Here is a 25,864-nt window from a genome sequence, read left to right as displayed (position 1 = left end):
GGGTAAGTCAGTAATTTCTGTAAGACTCAATTTCCTTATCTGTAACATGGGGTTAATAATAGCTGCCTTAGTGAATTCTTGAGCTATTTTTTGGAAAGCATTTCTATTTATTTGTCTATTTCTATATCCATCTCTGTCGCTTTCTCTAATCCTATCTCCATCTCTACTACTACACCTGTATTTCTAAATGATAAACATAAAACACCCCAAAAGTATTAGCTAGCTCCTTTGCTTCTGTAATTATCTAAAATTAGCACATATTTCTTATATACAAATATTAAATCCAATATGTAAATTTCAATTTCAACAAATAACATATTACAACACATGCCTTTAAGCAGGAGAATTGCATTAACTGAATGGTTGAAGGAAGTATAGGAACTACATTTCTTTTAAACAAAACTACATATAGTAAGAAGAATATTCTTTAAATAGACATGGTCTGTTGCCTGGTAAATCTGATTTTGATTTTATTTTACTGTGTGTTTTCACTTCAATTTTTTTCAATATCGAAATACAAATATGCTTCTTATTAAAAACTACCTAGAACATCAAATCCCATGCAGTAAGAGTGTTAACCATTGTAAACCCTGTCATGTCTCTGAGAAGCAAAGGAATTATCTTGTTATCAATTTAATAATGGAACACTGAAGTAAATGATGCCATACACTGACACCAGTAACACTGTCTCTCTGGGGAAATTCATGCCTGTGAGAACTGTCAATCCAGATGGATATGGACATATTAAACATACTCCCTTCAATCCATAAATCTACCCTTTCTGGGATACCTTAATAAAAAGATTCCTTATTTTGATAAAGACAAGCTACGCAGAATATCTTGACATTACTGATCTATAATCCTTTTATTTAAAAAAATATTTTGTGGAAGGGGTTAGTAAATAATTTAACAAATTTTCTTCTTCTTCCTTTGTTTGCTTTAACATAACCTGCATGTAAAATATTATTCTGAGGTTTTAGATGAATGAAGTATTAATAATTACAGAGATGTAAAAAGCAGATATAAGGTATTGATTCAGCTATTTGCTTTAGCAAGCTTTCTGCAAAACATAGTTTACCTCTGCTGTTTTGCATTAAAATTGCCTCTAGTTCTAATTCAGATGGATATAAGATGATTCTTTACATTAAATGTGTCATACATTTTCCCATGAGAATATATGACAAGAAAAGTAAAAATCGTAAGTATAAATATATCAATCAAATATACAGTACTAGGAAAGAATGAAAATCTTCTCAGTACAAAAATACATTATAAGAAGAAGCAGAAAGTAAGAAATCAGTTCAGTTGCACTGTAAAATTACTGAGATGTTTTGGTATCTTAGATTGCTGGTGCATATTAAATTGCATTAATGGACACAAGTTTTAGCCAAAACCTAGAAGTAATGACATCCTCAATGCCTAAAAACTGTGGAAGGAAGAACACATATTGATAAGGGGAAAAGAAGTTCAAGGTGGAAGTAAGGATTCTAGAAAAGGTTCTTGAAATTTCCAACTGATTTTGAACTATTACTCCCACCGTCCCCACCCCAGACGATTATATTCCAGGGTGAAGAGAGGGCTAACTTGCCATGAGATCATTCGATGTGTTCTTGTCCAAATGCCTTGTGGGCAACCCAGCTAGATATCTTAACAGGCACCAGAAACACTATGTACTCAAAACCAAACTCACCATTTCCCTCCCCAGATCTGTGTCTCCTGCTACATTCCATCTTTAGTGAATGGAGCCATCAAATACACACTTATGTAAATGAGAACTGAGAATCATTCTATAATACTTCATTTCTTTATGCAATAAGCCCTACACTTGCTACTTGAATAGTCACTATCTCTGGCAATTCCAACTCTTACACCCTCTAAAATTTATCACCTCTTTCATGTCCACTGCCCTTGTCCAGGTTGTTCCCATTTATTACCTATGTCAGGTCCTTCTATAGAGCTGGTACCTAATAGCTACATAAGATACATTATGGCTTTAATTCTCACAACAATTTTATGACATAGGCACAAATATTCCCATTTTAAAGAATTTTTTAAATTAAAAATAACTTGTATTAAAGTTTAGATAATTGCAACAGTTTAGAAAAATGCAATATGAAGAATAAAAACCTACCTCTAACTCTATTCTCTACCTCTAGGCCCTTTTTCCACAAATGTGAACACTATTAATGTTACTTATCTATTTAAAAACATACATTTTCACACCAAAGAGATCATATTACGCACATGGTTCTGCAACTTGAACTTCAATTCCAAAATTATCTTTGATATTTATTAAATCAGCCTCTATGTATTTTTTCAAAATTTTCAAAAACCATTAAGCAATACCGCAAAAACTACTTTTGTACACATATGTTGGAGATTATATCCACTGAGTAAAATCTTAATGAAGAGATTTCTCGGTCAAAGGGCACTTGCATTCAAAATTTTATTGCTATGGTCAAATTCTTCTGTAGAAAGTGTGTACTAATCCCACAATCAGCATATGAAAATGCCTATTTTCCCATATTCTATTAATCAGAATCCTGGCAGGAAACAGATGGCACACTCAATTTGGGTAATTTGAGTAAAGATTAATAAAAGGGCTATTTACAAAGGGGTAGGCTTGTGGCAGGAAACCACAAGGGACAGTGAAGGATACCAAAGGAGCCAGTAGGGAGCCATTACCATCCCAAGACCTGAAGGCTGGTGAAGAGGGAGGGCCATCAGACAGGAGCTGAGATTTAGTGGCATTCACAGCCACCTCGCAGTGACTCTTCAGGGAGGGAGCTCTCAACCTTTCCACAATCTCTCTGGTCCTCCTGACTGAGCCTAGCTGGAAGCCAGAGGACAAGATGGCCCACTGATGCAGGTCAGCCTTCCAGATCCAGATATGGTGTGAAAGGGGACAGTGGATCTGAGCAGCACACTGATGATGTCGACCGGACCTTATAATTTTCCAGAGTTGAAAGTTAAAAAGGGTTTGTGCATAATGTTGAAGCATGTGGGTATTTCTGTTCTGTCATGCTGCTTTCTGAACTATTAAATACTCCTTTGCTAAGTGGTTTTGGTGTCTCTACTCTTGTTCTTTTTCCAACAAGTTTCGGTAGAGCTATTCAGGGATCTTTCCAAAATGTAAGAGGGGTCATGCCATTTCTCTGCATAAAATCTCTCTGTAGTTCTCCATTATTCTGGGATAAAGTTCAAACTCCTAGGCAAGAATAAATGGCTTTCATAATTGGGCCCCTGTGGTCTGGGGCCATCTCTCTAGCCATCATGCCTGCTACCAAAAAACTGCCCGTTTGTATTCAGCTCTCAAGCACTGCTGAGCGATTTGCAGTTCCCAGTTGTGAACCATTTTCTCACACTTGTATGTGACTATATTACTTGGTCAGCAAAGCCAGCTCCTCCTTTGTACACATGGTCAACTCCTATTCATTCTTCAAGATGCCACTCCAGAGTCCCTACCTCTGGAAGGCTCTTCCCAACCAACTCTCTTTTGGCAAAGTTAGACACTCGGTACTCTCAACCTCTATGTGACATTGTGCATTTCTCCCTTGCACACAGTTTTCTGAACCTGTTTACTTGCTTATCCTCCCCTTCAGATTGTGAACAACTTGAGAGCAGGGCTTGTTGCTTGCTCATTTTTTCATCTTCCTCTTTGGTATAGAGCAGAGACTCTGATGTCTAATGAGTGTGAGTCCTGGGGCCTTCACTAATTTGCTGTGTGTACTTGGTAAAGTCCTTTCATTTCTCCAAGTTCCTTAGCTTATAAAATGGACGTAATCTTAGCGCCTCACTCTTACGATTGTTGTGAGAGTTAAAAGAGCTTTAAGTCTGCCAAACCTTTAGCACTATGTCTGGTATAGAAGCACTCAATAAATTGTTAGTCATTAACCTTGTTTGTTCCAGAATGTTTACGTATCATATCAAACCACCAAGGATTCCATTTCCAAGAGGTTCACAGCGACTATTTGCATGAAAAAACACTACCTTTCCCTAGAGTAATGTGAAAAGGTTTGAGGCCTGACATTAAAACTCCTGAGGGCATCAAATTTAAGATTTCTAGACAAACAAAAGAAACAAGTGGTTGTTCAAATCTCTGGGTAACTAGAGAAATACAAGGGTAGACTTGTTTTGTCAGTTATTGTTCATTGTGTAATCCATAGCATACAAGAGTGTCTAACATATAACGGGGGATAATAATACTTGGTGGAAGAATGTATATGTCTTAGGTTGGGGGGACACAAACTGCTTATTGATATGAACCACTGTTGTGGCCTAAAGTGCCACACAAGCCCATTGTCAGTGACTGGGAAATTATTGCAACTCCTCAGGAGGGTGGAAACACTATTCAAAAAGCATGGCAACAATGTAGGGTCTTAAAAACTGCTATCTCTGCTGGGAAATTCTCCCTCAGCTTTGAAAACCTGATGGCAGAATCAATAGGAAGAATGTTTCCAAGAGCAGAAGCAGGAAGAATTTCTGTAAGAGGTGAGGTTCTAAAACAGTAAGACATGTAAAGTACTGAGGACAGGAGCAAGGAGATAGAGCATAGAAGCAATGGGGATTGGAGTTCTGTGTTAATACTGAGTGCTGCTTCTGAGTCAAATGCTCCTGAAATTCTGATTCATTCTTACTCCTTGTTTTATCTTTGGGAAAAGGGAGAGAAATAGAATTCTCCTCACCATTAATTCTAAGTGGTATTATGAATAAACTAAAAAAATAAATCTGACTTTTAAATTATAATTTACAATATTAAGAAAAGTACCACTATTTGGATACAGTTTAGAAAATGCACATTTTAAACAAATAATACACTCATTAGGGAGAGTTTTACAATTAGACGCAAGAAGGCTTTCACAATTTGATTATTTAGTCCTTATCAAGGCACCATGAAAATGACTGGATAGAGGGCAAATGACAAGGGCAAATGATATTAAATGAGGGGATTAAGGTCACATTTGCAGACTTCCTCTGATAACATGTCCACTGATGAGTAGGGATTGTGGTAGGAGACCCTGAAGTCAGCAAACTAAAGGCGGGGTAAAGCACAATAAACTTTTCTCATCACGGTCTAAGACATCCCACTTCCTACTTGCATGGTGTTGTTAGGTCAGTGGCGTTGCCTCAGATCCTGCAGGTCAGAATAGAGAGTCTTAGCACATGACAGGGTGGTAGGCTCTGGTGCTTCATTCACTGAGCACCTACTGTTTGCCAGGAGTTGTGCTAGGTTCTAGGTATACAATAGTCAAGAAAACAGATGTGATATCAGCATACATACCTCACGATTACAGTCTAGTGAGGAATAGAGACACTCAAAGAACATAAAATGGTGTATGCCTACAAATTGTGATGAGTGCTGCAAGTAGGTTGTTATGGTATCCAAACAAACACATACATACATAAAATAATGGGCACTTGACATAGATAATCCTTTCAGGTAATGTCTACCCATAGAAGTGACTTGCAATTGAAAATCTGACAGATGAGTGGAATTGGGGGGGTGAAAAAAATGGCCAAATTCAACTAAGCGGACTATCATATATCAAGACCCAGATGCAGTGAGAACTAGCCATGTTTAAATACATAAAAGAAGACTAGTGTTGCTGGATGGTACCAACAGGAGGGAACGGAATAAGATGCTGTCAGGGAAGCAAACAGTAACCACAGTAAAATGTTGGTTCCAGCAAAAGAAACCATACCGTGATGATCTTACGAGGAATTAGCTAGAAAACTCTCTAGCTCTCCCATGCTGCCCGTATGCCTATTTTTAACTTGAGGGTGGAGTTGAACATCACTGAATTCTTGATTTCATTCAAGTCTGCAGGTAACCACACATCCATACTGTAAGCTCTTTTTCTGTCTGGTGTGTCATCTGGCCTAGGGGGAGGAGGAGTATGATTATGGCTAAGTGGGGTAGGTGAAAGGAAAGCAGCAACTTCTTTTGTTCCTTTCCGTTCAGACCTGATTTTATCCTGAAGAAGAGAGTACAAAATGACATTGCATCCCACCTGCTGGGGAGAGTGCAGAATTGGTCATGGGCAATTGTGAGCACTGAGCTGACATAGTACCCTGGTGACCCGAATGAGTTAATGTATTGTCCAGAAGCTGTAATTTACAACCAGGAAGAATTTGGGGTATTGAGAGGCAGATTGAATAGGTCCATTTTGGCCCATTGTGATTTCAGTGACAGGTCCTGTTTGCTCTAGTCTAAACTGACTCACCAAATCATGCATTCAGACAATTAAATCACCAACCCTTTGACATACTGTAGGATTCCTGCAATGTGACACAGCCCTGTCACTTCAGGTTCCAGCTTAATGTGCCCTTTACTTTCCAGTCCTTTTCTCTTTTCAGGCACTTTGTGCTGAAAATCTTCTTTGACATTGACTTTAAAACAAGATATGCACAGTGTTGCTTATCTTTCTATTAACCTATGAATACAAAATCTTGCCTATAAGCTTGTAATAAAACCAGATATATAACCAGAAATATAGCTAGGCATCTTGATTCTAAGATTTGTACCTTTTTAATTAACCAACACTATGTCATATCTGTTTGTCTTTTCTTGTGGAACTTTCTTAGTATATATCAATAATAACTATTACATTTATTTTTATCTACTGATGATAAGAGATAATTCCAATAAAATACACAGTCAAAGAGGATTTTAAAAAAACACTTCCAGAGTGGTTCATGAAACTAATAAAAATGATATCTGGGAAACATTTAATACTTTTTCAACCAAAATACCAGTGGGAAAGTAGTCCCTATAATAATGGGTGTTCAGTGGTTACATGGGGACACTCCAGAACTTTTGCTAGGGTGGTTTATTCAGAAACAGTCATGGTGCTGCTGGATGGACAAGATGGAAATGAGTCTTTCATCACACAAGTAGAAAAGACAAGTGAAAGTAGAGTGGTAGTCAAAATACTACTGGCAAAGAAAACAGAGACATGTGGCTCAGATAAGAACGACCTGCTAGACTGTGAAAGAAAGATTCTTTGGCCCCAGTGGTTAAACTATATCACCAGAACTATAGAAAGGAGGAAATGAACATTGATTATGATACTATGCATCATTTATTATTTGTTATGCAAATACTTATAGTGAAATTCTCCATAACACTCATTACTGAGTTTGGGCTCAGTAATTCTTCCAGGATCCTTCTGTCACCTTCATAAGATCAATTTGAAAGAGCCTTCCTCTTCTCCAGACACTGATATTAGTATATGACCTAGTGGGCCCTTGAGTATTGTATTTGAAATTCTTGTGCCCACAGTGAATAAAACCCTTTTCCAAATGCTGTTTTAGTGAAGATTAAATTTTTCTTAGATTCTTCTAAAATATAAAAACCAAGCAATTAAGAGTTCTTAGATTGGCCATTCCCAGCATCCCACATTATCTTTATTCTAATATGTTCCAAATGCATCAGGTAACCAATCCAGTTTTTCAGATTTAAAATTTTCCTTATATTAAAAAACATATAAATTAAAAGAATTGAACCACGTTTATTGAATATAGATTACATAGATAACGAGTCTGCCTTAAAAATTTTAGGGCATATCATGACTATGCTTAGGGTAGTGTATTATAAAAAACTGATAAAATTAATTTGAAATCCCTAGACGATAAATATGTATATATTTGGCATACATAGTTAATTCTTTTATTAAGTGTATATTAAAATCAGCAGGATAACTAGATGTTACCAAAATATTTCTCAAGAAAAACAAAGAAAACTATTTAGTTTCCTCTTTACAACAATACAATACAATAGATTATTAAGCTGATATCTTTAATAAACTGATGATTTGTACGTTTTGGTAGAACACAATTAGGCAAATCAAGATATTTCAGTGTGACAGCAACAATTTCAAAGTAAAGGTAGAATTATCATATTGTCTTATTAATTATTAGGAATATTTTGTTACTAAAAATAAAACTATAAAGATATCAGAAGAAAAGGGGAATTGGAAATTTCTACTCTCCTTCTATGACTACAACTTCTTGAAAACTCTAACCTCCTATAATGATCCAGTTCTTTGTTACTCCAGAGGAAAATTTAGAAGGGACATTTTACAGAAACAGATGTCTATGATCAGTAAGGTTTCACACATGATTATGCTCTTAGATTATAGAAAAACTTCAATGGAGATAAAAGTATATTTGACATTTTACAAAAGAGCCTTCATCCAAACATGCTATGGCTTCAAGCCAATCCTACAACTCTGGTCAAATCCTTCTGTATTCGATTCTAAAAACATTCTTACTTGAACCTTTGGCAGCATTCTTTTAATCATTCCCCTTTTCACAACTTTCATTCCTTTCTTGCATTTTAACTGTACACTTTCATACATATTATATCTATTGGCTTCAGCTAACTGAAAAAGAAAACCCATGTCTTCTTTACTATAGCTATAATGTAGATGTCACTATTTAGGCCATTTCGACTACTTAGGATTTTGTTTTATATGATGTTCCTGCAAATTCCTAGAGCATGAGAGATTTCAGATTCAGAGTTGGCAGAAGAATTTCATCATTTATGCAGCATTTAATATATGAATTAAGTTGTTTTGATCCTGCACTATTTCATATTTAATCCTCAAATACATTCTTTGAGAAAATTTCTATCAACAACCACTGACTTGGAATACTTTGAGGCAAAAGGAAAGGCATATAGCCAAGCCTTTGTCCTTTGTTTTTTGAAGTTAATTATCTATATGTTGGTAAATCCAGTCAAAATATAAGCTTTCTGATATTGGAAATCTTGAGAATTAGACAAAAATGACTTTCTCAATTTTTTTTCCTGGTTATTATCTCAAGAGCCAACATGAACCTATTCCTATTTCTGCTTGGTCAAATGACTGACATTTTTGTGTGTCCAAAGATCTATACCTTCATCACATATAAACTATAATACAAAACTCCTGTTTGTCTATTCTAGGAAACTACTAAGAAAACATAACCCCAATCCTTCACTCTACACTAGATACCAAAATAATTTCACAGCTGATTTAAAACTCTTACCCTCATCTTCATGCCCCAAGTGCAATGTGACCTGTCTAGCCAGGAAACTAACAGACCATTCTCTCCCTTCCTCTTTCTGCCGTGTGTTCCCCAGCTCCCAGCAGTGGTCTGTTCCCATAGTTAACCTCACAGACAAGATAAAGCTTTCTTGCCCAATGAAGCAAGAAGAAAAAAATTTCTCTCTGAAAATGTACCTCCATCTCAAATTTCTTTTTCCAGGAATGGATATTAATCCTGCCCCTTTGCCCACTCAGCCAATAGTCAAAAAACCTCTGAATATAAAAATTCTCAGTAATTTTCTATGTTGCTCCCATCAAACTAGTTCATTACATATGACTAAAATGGAGTAGGGAATAGAAAATAATATGTATTCACCTCTGGAATGATCTCATATCTTTTCTGAGCATGAGATCCCACTGGCTTCTCTTATGTGCAATTCAAAGATGCCTAAAAAGATGACTAAGTATTTATGGTTCAGTTAAAATGTAAAAGCTCTTTCTTCTATTATTCAATATCCACTGCAACAAATACTACTGCAATGTAGGTTATATGATACAATAAGATTTCTCAACCTCAGTGAGAGATCTTTTTAATCAAATCATTGCCAGACATGTAGTATCTTTAAGGCGGTGATAGCATCACTCCATCTCTTTGTTTATGGATGAGACTGTGATTTGGCCAAGTCATATAGCTGCCAACAGAGCTGCAAAAGATTGTAGTTCTCGCAGACTGGGCCCAGCATTTATTCATTTATTCCCTACACTCCATGATTGTTTTCCTAACTCATCCTCCTCTCCCCACTCCCCCCCACCACCAAGCTGCAGACTCCCTACTTTCAGTTTCAATCAGTTGCTTGAAATTATTTTGGAAAGAAAAATAGTTCTTCAAATTCTAAACCTGAAAAGGAAAAACAATTCAAAAAGTTAATAGCCAACAAATATTTATTTGAGTGATTACCATGTGCCAGGCACTGTAGAACAAAATTAATAAGGTGGAATCAGTAGAGGTAGAAAAGCAGCAGGTTTTGTTTACACAAGGAAGTTTCAAGAGTTTGAGCTCATTACTTAAAATAACAAGGGGACCATGTGATAGGAGACAGTTAAGACAGACATCCAATCAACCAGCCAAGGAACTACAACAAAAACTAAAAGCTAAACAACAACAAAATCTACCTGAGGTCCTTAAAAAACACTTGAAAACATCACTTACACAAATAAGTGATTCATATAATTTGAAAATGAACACGTTCAAAATGCATCAAGTCCTTAAGTTTTTCTGAGTGTGTTTAGGTGTTTTTAAGTCTGTTCATGTGAGCACCAGTAAGAAAGGTTTCTTTTCAAAGTGCTCATATGGTTATGATTAAATTACAGTATTAATTTGGATTGAGAAAATGGTTTACTTTGCTAAACAGAATATTTGGTAAATAGAGTATTAAAATTTTAAAACATTTAGAACATTTTACAAGGATGCAAATGGCATCAGAATATCAGTTCAGGAACACTTAGTAAAATAGTGAGCATTTTTAGAAGTGGACATTAGACATAAATTTCGATTTTGGTAGAATTAATACAAACTATTATGCCACCTTTGTAACTATACAGAGAAATGTTAAATGTTTAGCTCGGACTATTAATGGTATAACATGATATAGATCTTGGTAAATTTGAGTTAATGTGGACTACAATTTGTGCTATGTATATGACTGTAAAGATTGGTATGCTTTATAACTTGTTTTATTTCACATAATTTGATTTTATATTTCACTTAATTAACTTGTATGCTTTTTAAATTTCAGTAAATCAATAATATATTGGTGAAAATATTTTATATAAGAAATAAATTCAGCATAACTTTGTCTGCCTTAAACCTAAATACAAAGAAATATCTGTCATTGTGATCTGCAATTTCTTCCTTTTTCTTTTTCTTGTCTTTCCTTTTCCTTCTTCCTTTTTGTTTTGTTTTGCTTTGCTTTCTGGTCAGGAGGTATGATTAAGTAGATATTGTTATAGGTAAGTGTTGCATATTGGTGAGACTGAAAGCTTTGAAGTTCAATTCCTGGCTTTGCTACTTTCTAGCACTTTTATCTTAGGTAATTTACTTATTTTTTTAGGATTAGTATGCACATTTGTAAAGTGAGGAAAATACTTTGTTTAAAATTGTGATGTGCATTAGTGATAAAGTAGGTATTACTCAGCATGGCAACTTGCACAATAATGGGCAGTTATTACTAATTAATTTAGTCATCGTTAATTACCATACCCTGACTAATAGATACTGACAACATATAAGTCTAAAGGATGTGCACCTGGGTTTTAATAGTATTCTCTTGGGTGTGTTTTATTTGTGGGTGGGGGGAAGGGAAGGTTAGCAATAACCAAAAAACATGTATTTAGGAAAAGAGGCATGAGGTGCTTAATAAATGTGGACAAACTGAACACCAGTTTGCATGACTTGGGTACCAATATCTCTGAACTTCATTTTTCTCCTTAGTAAACAGACTGAGCCAGATGATGCTTGCTAATTAGTGATTCAAAGATTCTGGCATTCAAGGACCCTATGACTTAACAATTCAGTTACATTTATTGAGAATGATAAAGAATGGCAACTTCAATTTTTTTTCTACCATCATCAGATTTCTCTCTAAGATTAGAAGGCTGTTTCAGTGATGATTGGAAGTAAATCTTAATATAAATCAGAACATCACAGGAGATGCATAGACGTTCCTTAGTTAGAACTATGAGAAAGGAATATTACCCTTGGAAAATTCAAGTGTGTGATTTGATATAGCCTATCTAATCAATCACTGATCGACTTAAACAGATTTGGTCACCTGTTTGTTAGACTCGGCCAACATGGCCTAGGGGACATGGATTTTTAAATAAGAATAATAATTTAAACTAAGTATTTTGACAGTTGCCTTTTCTTAAAAACAAAAAAACAAAAAAACAAGCAAACAAAAAAACCTTTCACAGCATGAGTCCTTTAATTATATGGCTGATTTTCTATAAATTATTGAAAAATTTAAGAAATGCCCACTTCCACATGAAATTAAATAACATATCATGATGTATATGACAGAGAAGCAATTGAACTTGGCTGGGCATGTGCCTTGGCCCTAGGAATACCAAGAGACCACTATCTGGAGGGAACAGAGACTTATGTGCAAATAATTACAAGATAGAGTTATATATGCATTGATAGAAGCACTATTATCCTTCTCCCATATCTAGTTCCTCTTATAAAATTTTTGGTTTACATCTGTACACCTTTTTGTATCTGTAAAATGTGCCTATGTGAATCAATCCTTTTGAGAATGTTGAAGTGGAGCCTGGAGCCTGGGGGTTAGAAAGAACAAAGAAAGAGAAATAGTACATAGCAGAACAGGCTTATGAGTTTTTGTCAGACAATCTTTGGCAAGACACTATAAAATAGGGCCTTAGAACTAACCCTTAGAAAAATTCATTTATTCATTTTTCTTGAGATATATTAATTGAGTCCTACTATGCACAAGCTACTGTTCTAGAGGGTCGAGATTCAGGAACAAATGAGGAAAAATAAAAATGTCCCTACCCTTATGAAATTCACACTCTAGAGAAGAAATAAGTTTTGTGAGAAAAGGGACAAATATATTATTGAATATATACTGAAATAATGAAATATACTGTCTAGTTGAATATTATATTCTAAAATAGTTTCTGACACTTAGTATATATTCAATAAATATTGGTAGAATAAAAAAAGGGAACAATTTTGATAGTAATGAGTACTATTGGAGTTTGTGATAGGGGACTGCTCTCCACATGACAGTCAAGGAAAGCCACTGTAAGATGGTATTATTCGAATAGATAACTTGTGCTAGAATCTCTCATTTCTTTATAAGATTCAATTACATGAATGTTAGAGGATTTGATATTGTCCCACAGATCTCAGACACTGTGACATATTTCTTCTTTGTTTTCTCAGTTTGGGTAACTTCTTTTACTCTGTCTTCAACTTCACTGATTCTTCTCTCTGCTATATCCAGTCTCCCTCAAGCCTATACTATGAATTCTTCATTTCTGAAATAGTATCCTTCATATATTTCTATTTGGATCTTTTTAATATTTTACAACCCTCTGATAAAATTCTACCATCTTTTCATGAATGTTTTTCCACTAGACCTTTTTTTTTTTTTCACATTTATCATGTTAATTCTAGAGTCTTTATCTGATAATTCCAATTCTATCTCTGGATATGCTTCTACAAACAACTTGCGAGAAAACTCTCTTGACCTGGGTCACATTTTTTTTTTTCCCCTCAAACCTTATAACTTTTCATTGTATGTCTGATAGTTTGTGTAAAAGAACAGTAGAGACTTAAATAAATAAAACTTATCTCAGAAAAGGGTGTACCCCTTCTTCTGAGGCTGCTAATGTAGGAGACTGAGTTGATCAAATCTGTAGTTAAGCTGAGTCTGGGCTTTGTGTTGATTTTACTAGATCTAGTTCTCCACTGGCTTCAAATGTTTGAGTGTTGGATTAGAAATTTCTCTTCAGTAGGACTTGGGAACTGAGCCCCAGAAAGACTCCAGAGTCTCTTTATTATGATTAGTCCAGCCACCAACTTTCCAAACCATGGGATGTCTCTTGCTGCCTGCAGACCAGCTGCTAGCTTTTTGTGTTGCCGGGGAGTTCTTTTTGCTCTCTACTTCCACACTGGCCTTCCGTGCTTCAGAACATCTTTCTGCTGAGCATGCCTTCCTCAAGCCTTCAAAAGGGCTACTGCAATACAACTGGTGAAGGCCTAGAATGCCTTGGAGAATTTCTCTCAGGGCTCTTTCCCCACCCCAGGCTTCAGTAGGCCTCTGCCTTGTAACTGGAGAAGGTCCTGATTCCCTTCAGGATGATCTCTCTGAGCTCTGCTGCCTCAGCCCCACATCTGGTAGGCAGCTCAATGAAATAACATGGGAAAGAGTTGGTTGCTAATGGCTGACAAGTTCTCTGCCTGGGCTCCTTGAGGTTCTCACGCATCATACCACTCCAAACACATCCATTAAACATTCTTTAAATCTTTACTGGTTTCTCTGTTGTGATTTCCTTCCCTTCCCACCATTCCTCCAGGGAGCAAAACAGTCAAGAGTCTCTTCTCTCCCAAAAAGAGCTTATCACTTTCTGGAATTTATTTCATTTGGGTTAATCTGCCTGGGTTAAAAAAAAAAATCCAATTTTGCTGATTATCTGACTTACTCTGGTTTTTAGGGTGGGAGTGTAATCTCTTCTGGCTTTCTATCTCCTAACTAGCAGAAGTCCTGCCTGAAATTCAAAGACACAACCTAATTATATTTTATCTATCCTAGCTGAGTTTGAACTGAGAAGGTCTTGGAAGGTGTTAAGCAGAAATAAGGCAAAAACTCTGAGTCGTAAAACATGATACAAAAACTTATTGAATAGTAAGTAGGAAAGTATGTTAAATGTAAAGTATTTGAGGTGTAATTATAGTCTGGGTAACAACAAAAATTACTGTTATATGTCATTTTCACATTGATTTCCAATCCGTTTTCTAATAATTCATCTACAAACTTATTGCATACATAAGTTTTCCAGTCTATAAATGTGTTCATTTTCTATATTGACACCTCCCCCCCAACCTTGCAACCCAAGAGCCATAACTAAATTTACAATTTAAACTAAATCAACCACAAAACAGTTACTGATCATTTTAATATTGGGGATTTTAAAGGACACATTATGAAAAAATTAAAATGCAAAAAGCACAAAGTTAAATTAAATTATTTATTATGGAAAGATTAGTTAATCTAGTTACTTCTCTAAATTTTTCATGAATAAAATATTACACAAAATTTCCTTTTGGGTGATCAGTATATAGATCAGAAACTCCCCAAAGAAGCTGTATTAATAGTTAACTCATTCTTTATTAATACTCTAGGCATTTTAACAACATGCAAAGTGACGTATCTACCTCAAAAATGACTTTAATGATAAGTTATTTCTTTGCTTCATGTACATAATGGATAATTAGCTTAGGAAAAAGCTCAAAGGGAGAAAAAAATAGCCAACTGTGAAATTCACAAATACTTTCCTTGGACTGGGTGCAAATGCTATTCAGGCCAATACCAGGGATGCATAAATTCTCTGTATCTTATTTACAATCTAGTCTTGATTAGTTAGGAGCTCATTTTCCAGTTTGTGAATTATCTAGGTCTTTGCTTCTTCTCTTCCCCCTGGCTGATTACCTTTCCCATTTCTCTGCCCTTTAGCACCTCCACCAGAAGGGGAGGAAAATCCAGGTGAAAAGAAAAAGTGAATCATACATGGACATTTTTAAGTATTCTGAAGCTTGACTTTAAAAAGTAATATTTTTTTTTCTATTGTGAGTGTTTGTACATCAGACCTCTGTCATCAATTTGAAATTTTACCACTAACAGTCTGAGAAATATCCTTGGGAAATTACCTTCATCTGGATATCAGATTCTAATACAAAATGGGGATGATATTCATGTATTCCTTACAAGGTTATTTGAATTCATAAAATCTCTTTGTCAAATTCTTGCTTCTTTTCCTTCTGTTAAGATTCAGGGCTTGCCTTGGGAAATGGCTCCTTGCCAAAAAATGTGGGTTTTTTTTTTTTTTCTTCCTTCCTTCTTTTTTTAAAATCTCTCTTCTCTTAACACGGTTATAAAATGCACTCTTGGTAGAAAAGTAGAAGCTACTGGCAAAAATATATCTTTACTGTTGTATTTCATTCATAATTCTTCTCTATCTGCTATTAAAATGGATAATCACAAGTTACCTGTATGAATGGACCTCATTTTAATGTATATTTTCATGACTTTGATTCTTAAAATGAAGACACATCCCATAGAGTGAAATTTTAAGTAAATTAGCAGGTTCATTTTACACATGTTTGTTCTATTAAAGTTTGCCTCATTTGTGATATTTTAAGGATGAAGTACTAAATTTGCCTAGTGATTAAATTAGAAGTCCAGTGCCTCCGTGACCATTCTCCTTTTAGATTGTTTACAATTAATTAGATCATATTTGTGCATCACAGATATAGTTTTAAATTCTGATTAAATTGAATCAATTACCCAAACATAAATAATGGTTGAAATAGAAAGACAGTTGTTAAAGAGCAGTCTATAGGCCTTTAAAATAGTACTAAGTATTTATTTTTTTGAAAACTGTCTTAAAGAATAAACAGAATAATTTTAAGTAAATACCTTAGAAGACCTAAGGGGAAAAATATGAAATTTGTTCCTTGTGAAAAATAAATCTCTGGAATATTCCCTGTAGGGTACAGTGTAAAAGAATAAAATGCCAGTGGCAAAAAAAAAAAAAAAAAAAGTAAAATAGAATAAGTAGTTTGTAACAAAGAATGCAACACACACAACTATAGTATCTTATGTTAAATAACAGCCTCTATTTAATAATCTCCAACTTTTAGCCTCTCATAAAACGTTGGTGCTTTTTAAAAAATTAATAAATTAAATGGGCCCTTCAAGATAAAAAAAAAAAAAAAAAGATACAGTTAGGGACTTGAAGGGTCAGGGGCAGTAAGAGGTTTTACTTTCTCCTTTCTCTCTCCTAGTTTCCCTAATACTTTAAGAGAAGAATGATTAGAGCTGATTTCTCCACAAAAACAGAACACTGACTGATGTGAAATATTACCAAATTGATATTAAGTAAATGAGTCCACTGAGCAAACCTCTTCAGCAGTTTGAGTATGGGCTTTGTTTTTAGTTTATGACATGGTCTGGTTATGTAGCAAACATATGTAATTGATAAATTGTATCCATTGCCTCTCTCATGAGCTAGTATATAACCAAGAAAGAGTCTAAATTCAATGCAACATCGCCATCCCCAGGGTCTCTTTCAACATGGTTCAGTGTGGTGGATGCTATACTTCCACACTGAGGAGAAAATATTGTTACCCAAAAGGCAGCCTGACAAATTACAAAGTGGAGGAGAATTTGAGAAAAAGTATGTTGCAGGCAGTTAATGCTTGTATATATAAAGTGACTAAAAGCTTTGATGGATTTTCTTAAGATTTTTCCTTTACCGAATGAAATAAAGCCCTAGCATTTTAATCTCCCACAAAGCAGAAGCTTAAAAAAACCACCCAACATTTCTTTTCTTTCTTAACACTGCATAACATCATTTTTAACCTCATGTTAATTCCTGTGTCTCCATATCAAAGTGAATACAATCAAAACACTAGAAAATTTCACGGAAGGTAATAATTGACTGGTGGCTTGGGCAATGGGTAGGGATTGAACAGCCAGGTGACAGGGGTTTAGCCATTTAATCCAACCTGGGATTAATTCCCAGGGCACATCCCATGAAAAGTGCTTTTATAATTTTAAATTTAACCTATTGAATATGTTAAAACAGATTTATTGAAATATAATTCTCTATATACTATATATTATATAAAGTATAACATATAATAATTGCACATATTTAAAGCTTACAATTTTACATACTTTGAAACTATCATCACAATCAAGATAATGAATATGTCTATCATGCCCCCAAATTTCCTTGTGATGCTTTATAATCCCTCCCTCCAACTCCTCCCCTGTCTATGAGGCAACCATTAATCTATTTTACATACCTATAGATTAGTTAACAGTTTCTACAGTTTTATCATAAAATATGTATTTTTTGAGGGGAAGAGGGGCTGGCTTTTTTTTTCTCAGCAAAGTTTTTGAGATTAATCCATGTTGTATGTATCAAATAGCTCATTCTTCTTACTACTAAGTAGTATTTTATTGTATACATACACCACAGTTTGTTGATCTATTCAGCTGGACATTTGAATCATTCACAGTTTTTTGCTGTTACAAATAAAGCTGCTGTGAACAGTTCTGTACAAGTCTTTGTATGGACATATGTTTTGGTGTTTCTTGGGTAAATAGCCAAAAGTGGATTATCTGGGTCATATGGTAGGTGTATGTTTAACTTTTTAAGAAACTACCAAACTATTTTCAAAAGTGGTTTTACCACTAGCAATGTATGAGAGTTCTTGTAGTTCCATATCCTTGCTAACGTTTGATATGATCAGTCTTTCAAATTTTAGACATTCTAATAGATGTATATCTCACTGTGGCTTTAATTTGGATCTCTATAATGACTAATGATGTTGAGCACCTTTTCTTGTGCTTATTTGTCATTCATGATCTTCTTTGGTGAAGTGTCTCTTCACATGTTTTGCTCAAAGTGGGAAGGGTTGTTTGCTTTCTTATTACTGGGTTTTGAAAGTCCTTTAAACATTTTGGATACAAGTCTTTTACCAGATACATGATTTGCAAATATTTTTCCCAGTCTGTAGTTCGTATTTTCATTTTCTTAGCAACAGGTTTGAAGACCAAAGTTTTAATTTGGAAGAAATCACATCTATCATCTTTTTCTTTCAAAGACTATACTTTCGGTATGCATCTAAGAAATATTCAGTATTTCTCTAACCTAAGATAACAGAACTTTCTCCCCCTTTTTTTTAAAGGAGTTTTATAGTTTTAGGTTTGTCATTTGGGTCTATGAATATTTTGAGTTAATTTTTATATGTCATGTCAGACATGAGTCATTTATTTTATTTTTATTTTTTGCATATGGATACCCAATTTTACCAGCATCGTGTGTTGAAAAGACTATATGTTGCCCACTGAATTTCCTTTTAGCATCTTTGTCAAAAATCATTTGTTCATATAAATAATTTGTAGGTTGTTTTCTGGACTTGTTATTCTGCTCCATTAACCTATTTGTCTATCTATCTTTATGCCAATACCACACTATCCTAATTACTGTAGTTTTAAAATAAGTCTTGAAATCGGAAAGTTTTAGATTTCCAATTTGGTTCTTTTTAAATTATTTTGGCTACTGTAAGTTCTTTATACTTCCATATGAATTTCAGAATCAACTTGTTAAATTCTGCAAAAAAAACATGTTAATATTTTGACTGTAATTTCATTTTACCTTTAAATCAATGAGGTTACTTGACATCTTAACAATAGTGACTCTTCTGATCACTGAACATGATATAGCCTCCCATTTACTTAATTCTTTAATTTCTATAGTAATATATTGTAGTTTTCAGTGTTCACATCTTTCACATCTTATGTCAAATTTATCCCTATTTCATTTTTTTGCTATACTGATATATTGATAAGATATACTTATTTCAGTTTCCAATTGTTAATTGCTAGTATATAAAAAGTACAAATGATTTTTAAAAGTTGACCTTGTATCTTCAATCTTGCTAAACTCATTTATTATTTAAAGTTGTATTTTGGCAGGCCAAGGCCAGGTTGAGTCGTTAGGCATTTGCCTGGAGTGCAGAATTTAACGGAGTGCAAGAAAAGTTAGTAATGAAGATAAACAGTATTTTAATGCAACTCTTTAAAAAATCAAATCTGAAAACAGTAACTTGTAAGCTAGCTGCCTGCTTTTGTAAATAAAGTGGTTTTTATTGGTATATTCAGTCAGATTTTCTACATAAATAATCATGTCATCTGTGAATAAAGGTAGTTTTACTTCTTCCTTTGCAATGTGCGTATCTTTTGTTTGTCTTCTCTTATTAAACAGTACAGGAACTCTAGCACAATGTGTACTAGAAATGGCAAAAGCAAATATCGTTATTTTATTTCCCTTAGGAAGAAAGTATTCAGTCTTTTACCATTAACTAGAATGTTAGCTCTAGGGATTTTTTTTTAAATGCATTTTAGAGGGTTAAGAAATTACTCTTATATTCTTAGTTTGCTGAAATTACTTAAAAGTTAGGAAAGTATTTTTGAATTTCTTCAAATGTTTTTTCCTGTTTGTGTTGTTGTTACTATTTAGTTTGCAACTTATGTGAATTATATTATTTTCAAATGTTAAACCTACCAGAATTCCTGTAATAAACCTCATTTGTTCATGATGTATTATATTCTTTATATATTGTTGGTTAATATTTGTAAATTTGTTTAGAACTTTTGCATCTATGTTAATGAGGAACACTGGTCCATAGTTTTCTTTTCTTGTCCTGCCTTTATCTGGTTGTGATATCAAAGTGTGGCATTACAGATTTAGATAGTATTTCCTCTGTTTTTCTTTTCTGAAAAAGTAGGTGTAGAATTGGCATTATTCTTTCTTAAATCGTTGGTAAAACTCACTCATGAAGCCATCTGGGCTTCTAGTTTTCTTCATGGAAATGTTTTAAACCAGTAATTCAATTTCTTTAACGTTATCCATTGCTTCTTGAATACACTTTGAAAATTTGTGTCTTTAAAGGGATTTGTCCAGTTCACCTAAGTTGATTATCTGCATAAAATTGTTCATAATATTCTGTAATTTTCTGTTTTATATCTGTAAAATCTGCAGTGGTGTTACTTCTCTCATTCCCTATATTGGTAATTTATGTTTCTTCTCCCTTTTTTTTCCTGATCAGTCTGGCTAAAGTTTTATCAATTTTATTTGTCTTCTTAAGGAATCAGCTTTACCTTCCTTGACATTTTCTATTATTTTTCTGTTATTTATTTCATCAATTTCCTCCTCTCATCTTCATTATATCCTTTATGTTATTTATTTTGGGTTTAATTTTCTCTTTTTCTAGTTTTTAAAGGTGGAAGTTGTAGTCATTAATTTGAGATCTTTCTTCATTTCTGATACATGTATTTGATGCTATAGATTTTCCCTCAAGTAATGCTTGTATGATATACCACAAATTTTGATATTTTGTATTTTAATTTTCATTCCGTTCAAAATAATTTTTAATTTTGCTTGTGATTTCTCTTTTAACCAAGGGTTATTGAAGTATATTATTTATTTTCTAAATATTTGGGGATTTTCCAAATACATTCCTGTTTTTGACTACAAATTTAATTCTGTTGTGGGCAGAGTATATACCTTGGATGATTTAAATTTTTTTTTAATTGTTTAGACTTGTATGGCTCAGAATATGGCCTATCGTAGTAAATATTATGCATGTACTCGAAACGACTGTATTCTGTTGCCTTTGGATGGCGTGTCCAATAAACGTCAATTAGATAAGTTGATAGCATTTTTCAAATCCTCAACAGCCTCATTCTATTGTTTTATTAATTATTGGCAGGCAGGTATGGAAATCTCCAATTATAATTTTGAGTTTTCCCATTGCTCCTTGCAGCTCTATCAGTTTTTTATTCAGGTTTCTTGAGCTCTGTTATTAAGTCATAAAACATTTAGGATTGTTATCAACTCTGGATGAATTTTTTTCATCATTATAAGTTGATCTTTTTTGCCCCAGATAATATTCTTTGCTTTTACAACTACTTTGCTATCAGTATTATGAGACTGTATTTGAATAGAATTACCATTGTATATCTCCTTCCATTGCTTCAATATTCTCCTATTTGTGTCTTCATATTTTAAATTGTTTTTTCTTGTAGGCAGCATACAGTTGAATCTTGGTTTTTTTTAACCAAATATGAAAATCTCTGGCTTTTAATTGAGATGTTTAGACCATTTACATTTAATTTGACTATTGATATGGTTAGGTTTAATTTTACTTTCTTTTGGTGTGAGTACTTTGTTTAATTCTATCTTACACCTTTATTGTTCATGTTTTATCTGTAACTGAGTCACATTATTTTAGTGGTTGTATAGAGCTTAGAGTATATATCTTTAAATTATCACAGTCTACCTTCAAGGGATATAAAACTTTACATAAGGTTTTAGAAGCTTACAGTAGTATACTTCCATTTCTTCCTCACAACTTTTGCACTATTGTTGTCATATATTTTACCTTCATGTATGTTATAAACTCCCCACACTATCTTATAATATGTTTTTGTTTAAACAACCAATTCTCTTCTAAAGTGAATAAATAATTTAAAGAATTATTTACCCATGTAGTTACAAATCTTGGTGCTCTTTACTCCTTTGTGTAGATACATATTTCAACCTGGCATCATTTTCCTTCAACCTAAACATTTTCTTTTAACATTTCCTGTAGTGCAGATTCCTGGTGATGAATTCTTTCCATCTTTTTATGATTGAAAAAGTACTTATTTCACTGTATTCTGAAAGATACGTTACTGAATTTTGAAATCTAGGTTAACAGTTTTTGTTTGCTTGTTTTTTAAATCTTTCAGCACTTTAAAGATGACCTCTAACTTGCACTGTTTCTTTTTTTTTTTTCACCTCAATGCACAACTTTAATTATCTTACAACTTTACATGTCAATTATACCTCAATAATAATAAATTATACCTCAATAAACCTGAAAAAGGGAGGGAGGGAGGAAGGAACAAAGTGAATTACCAAAAACCAACCCTGTCTCAAGGGAGGACACTTTTCTATTCAGTGATGCTAACTCCATGATTGGGCTAGAATCCCAGACTATGGGAACGTTATCTACTCACCTGCTAGAATAAAGCATGGGTTTGTCTCTGAGCCGACACTCTACAGAGAGGGTAACTCATCAGTTACTCAGGGCCTCTCAGCCTCAGAATCCTCCATGGTGAGATGGGGGTGATAATCACGGTACCTGCCTCGTAGGCCTTAGGAAAATTAAGTAATGAAATCATGTATGCATAGTGCTTAGGGCTCAATATGCCTCAGACATCATTATTTTTCTAGAAGAGTCTTCAAGACCAAGGAAGGGAAATGACTTGCCTAGGGCCCCACGGCTGATTCACAGCAGAAGCAGGTTTGGACCCAGACTTGTGGCCCTTGGTGTGCTGCCCAGTGAAGCCTGTTCTAAACCCCTGAGAGCAGGGGCTTCTCTCAAGCTCTAATCACCAAAACTGCATTGAAATATCCCAGTGAGAGAAAGGCCCCTCGGTCCAAGTCTGATGAAGAACCTAGAGCCAGTCAGGCTTTCCCCTCCGATGACATGAACCCCACTCCGTGCGGTGTGCCTGGTGGGCAAAGGTGCCCCAACCACAAGCACGAATCACCCCAGCGCCAGCAGGGCCAGGGGTGGATGGCTCATCCCTCTTTATTTTTTAAAAAATGTTATTGTATTTTGGAAGAACACTTAGCATGAGCTCTACCCTCTTAGCACGGTTTTAAGGGCACAATACAGTGCTGTTGACTACAGACGCAGTGCTGTACTCAGGTTCTCTAGAGCTCGTTCATCTGCCTTTCGCCTGAAGCTTTTTGCCCGTTGATGATAACTCCTCATCTCCCCAACCCTTCAGCCCCTAGCCACCATCTTTCCGCTCTTCGAGTCTATGAATTAGACCATGTAAGATAGCTCATATGAGTGGGATCACGCAGGATTTGTCTTTCTGTGACTGGTTTATTCCGCTCAGCTCATGTCTTCAACGTTCCTCCTGGTGGGAACGCAAAACGGTGTAGCCTCAATGGAAAAACAGTATGGAGGCTCCTCGGCAAATCAAAAACAGAACTACCTGTGACTAACCCAGTTTATAGAAGAAGAAGTGACAACCGAAGAGGTGTCTTTCCAGAGTCCCTGCGGTGAAGAGGCAGAGCTGGACCCAGTTCTGAGCTGCAGAGCCCGTAACCTGCACTGTTTCTGATGACAAATCAGAGCAGTAACCCTTATGTTAGGTTCCTCTGTATGGAACAGGCTTTTTGTCCCTGACTGCTTTGAAGTTTTTCTCTTTATCACTGGTTTAATTAAGTTGATTATGATGTATTACCTTGGTGTAATTTTATTCATGTTTCTTGTGCTTGGAGTTCATCAAGTTTCTTGTTTATTATTTTTATTTGTTTGTTTTTGTTTTGTTTACATAGTGGGAGGCTTATAGTTTTAAGAAAAACTGGGAAAGTTTGGTCTATTATTTCTTCAAATTTCAGGAATTCCAGTACATATTAGGCCACTTGAAGTTTTTCCCAGCTCACGAATGGTATGTTTACTTTCTTCTCTCTCTCTCTCAACCTCTGTGTGTGTGTGTGTATGTGTGTGTGTGTTTGTGTGTGTGTGTGTGTGTGTTTCACTTTGGATAGTTTTTATTGCTGTATCTTCAAATTTACTAATTATTTCTTCTTCAGTGCCAATATGCTGATAATAACTTCCAGTGTGTTTTCCATCCCTTTTGTTGTAGTTTTCATGCTTGGAATTTTGATTTAGGTCTTTTAGCTATCTTCCATGGCTTAACTTAGCCTTTTGAATGTACGGAATAACAGTTTTAATGTACTTGCCTGTTAATTTTAACATCATATCAGTTTAAACTGATTGATTTTTTTTATTATTTTGGGACTATTTTCCTATTTCTTTACATACTAGGTAATTTTTAATTGGATGCCAGACATTGAACTTTATCTTGCTTGGTACTAGATATTTTGTATTCCTATAAATATTCTTGAGCTTTTTCCTGAGTTGCAATTAAATTACTTGGACATATTTTTATCCTTTCAGGTCTGGTCTTTAAGGTTTGTTGGGCATAACCAAATCAGTGCTTAGCCTATGGCTAATTGTGAATCATTTTGGATTTATTTTGATTTTTGTACATTAGACAGATCTTTTTTTAAAAAAATAATAAAGTAATGCCACTAGATAATTGTCCTGGATTTTAGCAAAAAAGCGAGGCTGGGAAATATCTATGTCCTCTGGAATTCACGAACAATATTACAAAATCATTACTTAAGCTGTGGTGTAAAAAAGAGAAGAGCTTCCTGGAGGATATACTAGGCTTCCCTTCAATACCTGATCCAGCAGTTTTCTAATCTATTTAAAATAAATCAGCATGGGAATATGTAGACATTTATAGAAACAGGGACTTTATAAGCTCAAATAATTCCAGATGGAGCAAAGAAGGAATGCCTCCAGTTGCAGAGACTCTTACGTTTCTGTTGGTGAATACCCTTTTTGGGATACGAGGAGAGAAGAGCTAAGGTGCTGTTTGTGCTTTGTAAGCTCTGTGATCAGAAAGCAAAAGTAATGAACTTACACTGATCATTGCTTCCTGACAATACATTTATTGTAGTTCCATTTGTTACAAATTTATCTGAACAGACTGAATGGGTAACACAATCCCCTATTTCTAATTCGCTGGACTTAATTATACATACTTCAAAGAAAAGGAAGACCACTTCTGCTGAGTCAGCCTTTGTGGCACCTGTAAGAAGACTGTGCAGGAGTAATGGGGTGACGAATGTCCACTGAACAAGTAGGGAGCATCCTCCTGCTTGGAGGATAACTAGATCTGACTCAGTCCCTCGACTTCCCTATTTTCAAATACAGAACTTAAAATGAGGCCAGGTAACAATTCAAGCCAAGGTCCACATTGAGTCACTGGCATTGTTTTCTATAGACACCTACATCCCTGCAAAGCAAAAAGAGCTGAGCTATAAAGTGTTCTTCACTGGAACTAATGACAAGATAATGATTGACTGATGACAGAACTTTCTTTGTCAAATGAAAAGATTTGTTTGTTTTTTTTTTCTTTTGACAGTCTGCAGTTGAGAAAGCTCAATCTAATTGGCCCATCTGAGTGGGTTGACAAGGGAGGATTGTAACATATATGTTCTTAATTTCTCAGGTTCTTCATGGTGTAATGGAAAGATTTCCAGTTCCAAAGCATTTACATACTAAGTTAATGCAATGTCTCTAAATGTCAGTTCCCTCATCTGTAAAATGGGGAAAATCTCTGTTTCACAGATACATAAAACCCTTAGCACATATAAACAGCTCCCAGTAAATAGTTCTGGTATAGGAGTTTTATAAATATTTAATGATATATGTCAAAGTTCATGAGTGACATTGATGGTATATGTAGTAGAATCAATTGAGGGACTTTATAAAAAATATAAACACACACACATACACATATACATATCTATACACATACTTACATACACACACACAGATCTATATTCACTGTATCCATGCCAGAATTCTAAAATGATTC

The 25,864-nt window shown here is 34.7% G+C and overlaps 1 protein-coding gene across 4 annotated transcripts in view; it reads right to left on the bottom strand.

The window, feature by feature from the left end:
- Positions 1 to 25,864, bottom strand: part of DPYD (dihydropyrimidine dehydrogenase) — an 807,615-nt gene that overhangs the window by 295,675 nt on the left and 486,076 nt on the right. Inside the window, exon 15 of one of the 4 annotated variants that reach the window (XM_082476700.1) lies at positions 4,780 to 5,134. The exons of the other annotated variants lie outside the window; for them this stretch is intronic. Coding sequence (XP_082332826.1) covers positions 5,114 to 5,134 — 21 coding nt within the window. The 3' untranslated portion in view covers positions 4,780 to 5,113. Of the gene's footprint in view, positions 1 to 4,779; positions 5,135 to 25,864 lie in introns of those variants that run through there. 4 annotated transcript variants of the gene reach the window in all.

The sequence above is a fragment of the Balaenoptera physalus genome (assembly GCF_965194825.1).
Source record: "Balaenoptera physalus genome assembly, chromosome: 1".
Taxonomy (NCBI): Eukaryota; Metazoa; Chordata; class Mammalia; order Artiodactyla; family Balaenopteridae; genus Balaenoptera; species Balaenoptera physalus.
This window is presented reverse-complemented; position numbering and strand designations above follow the sequence as displayed.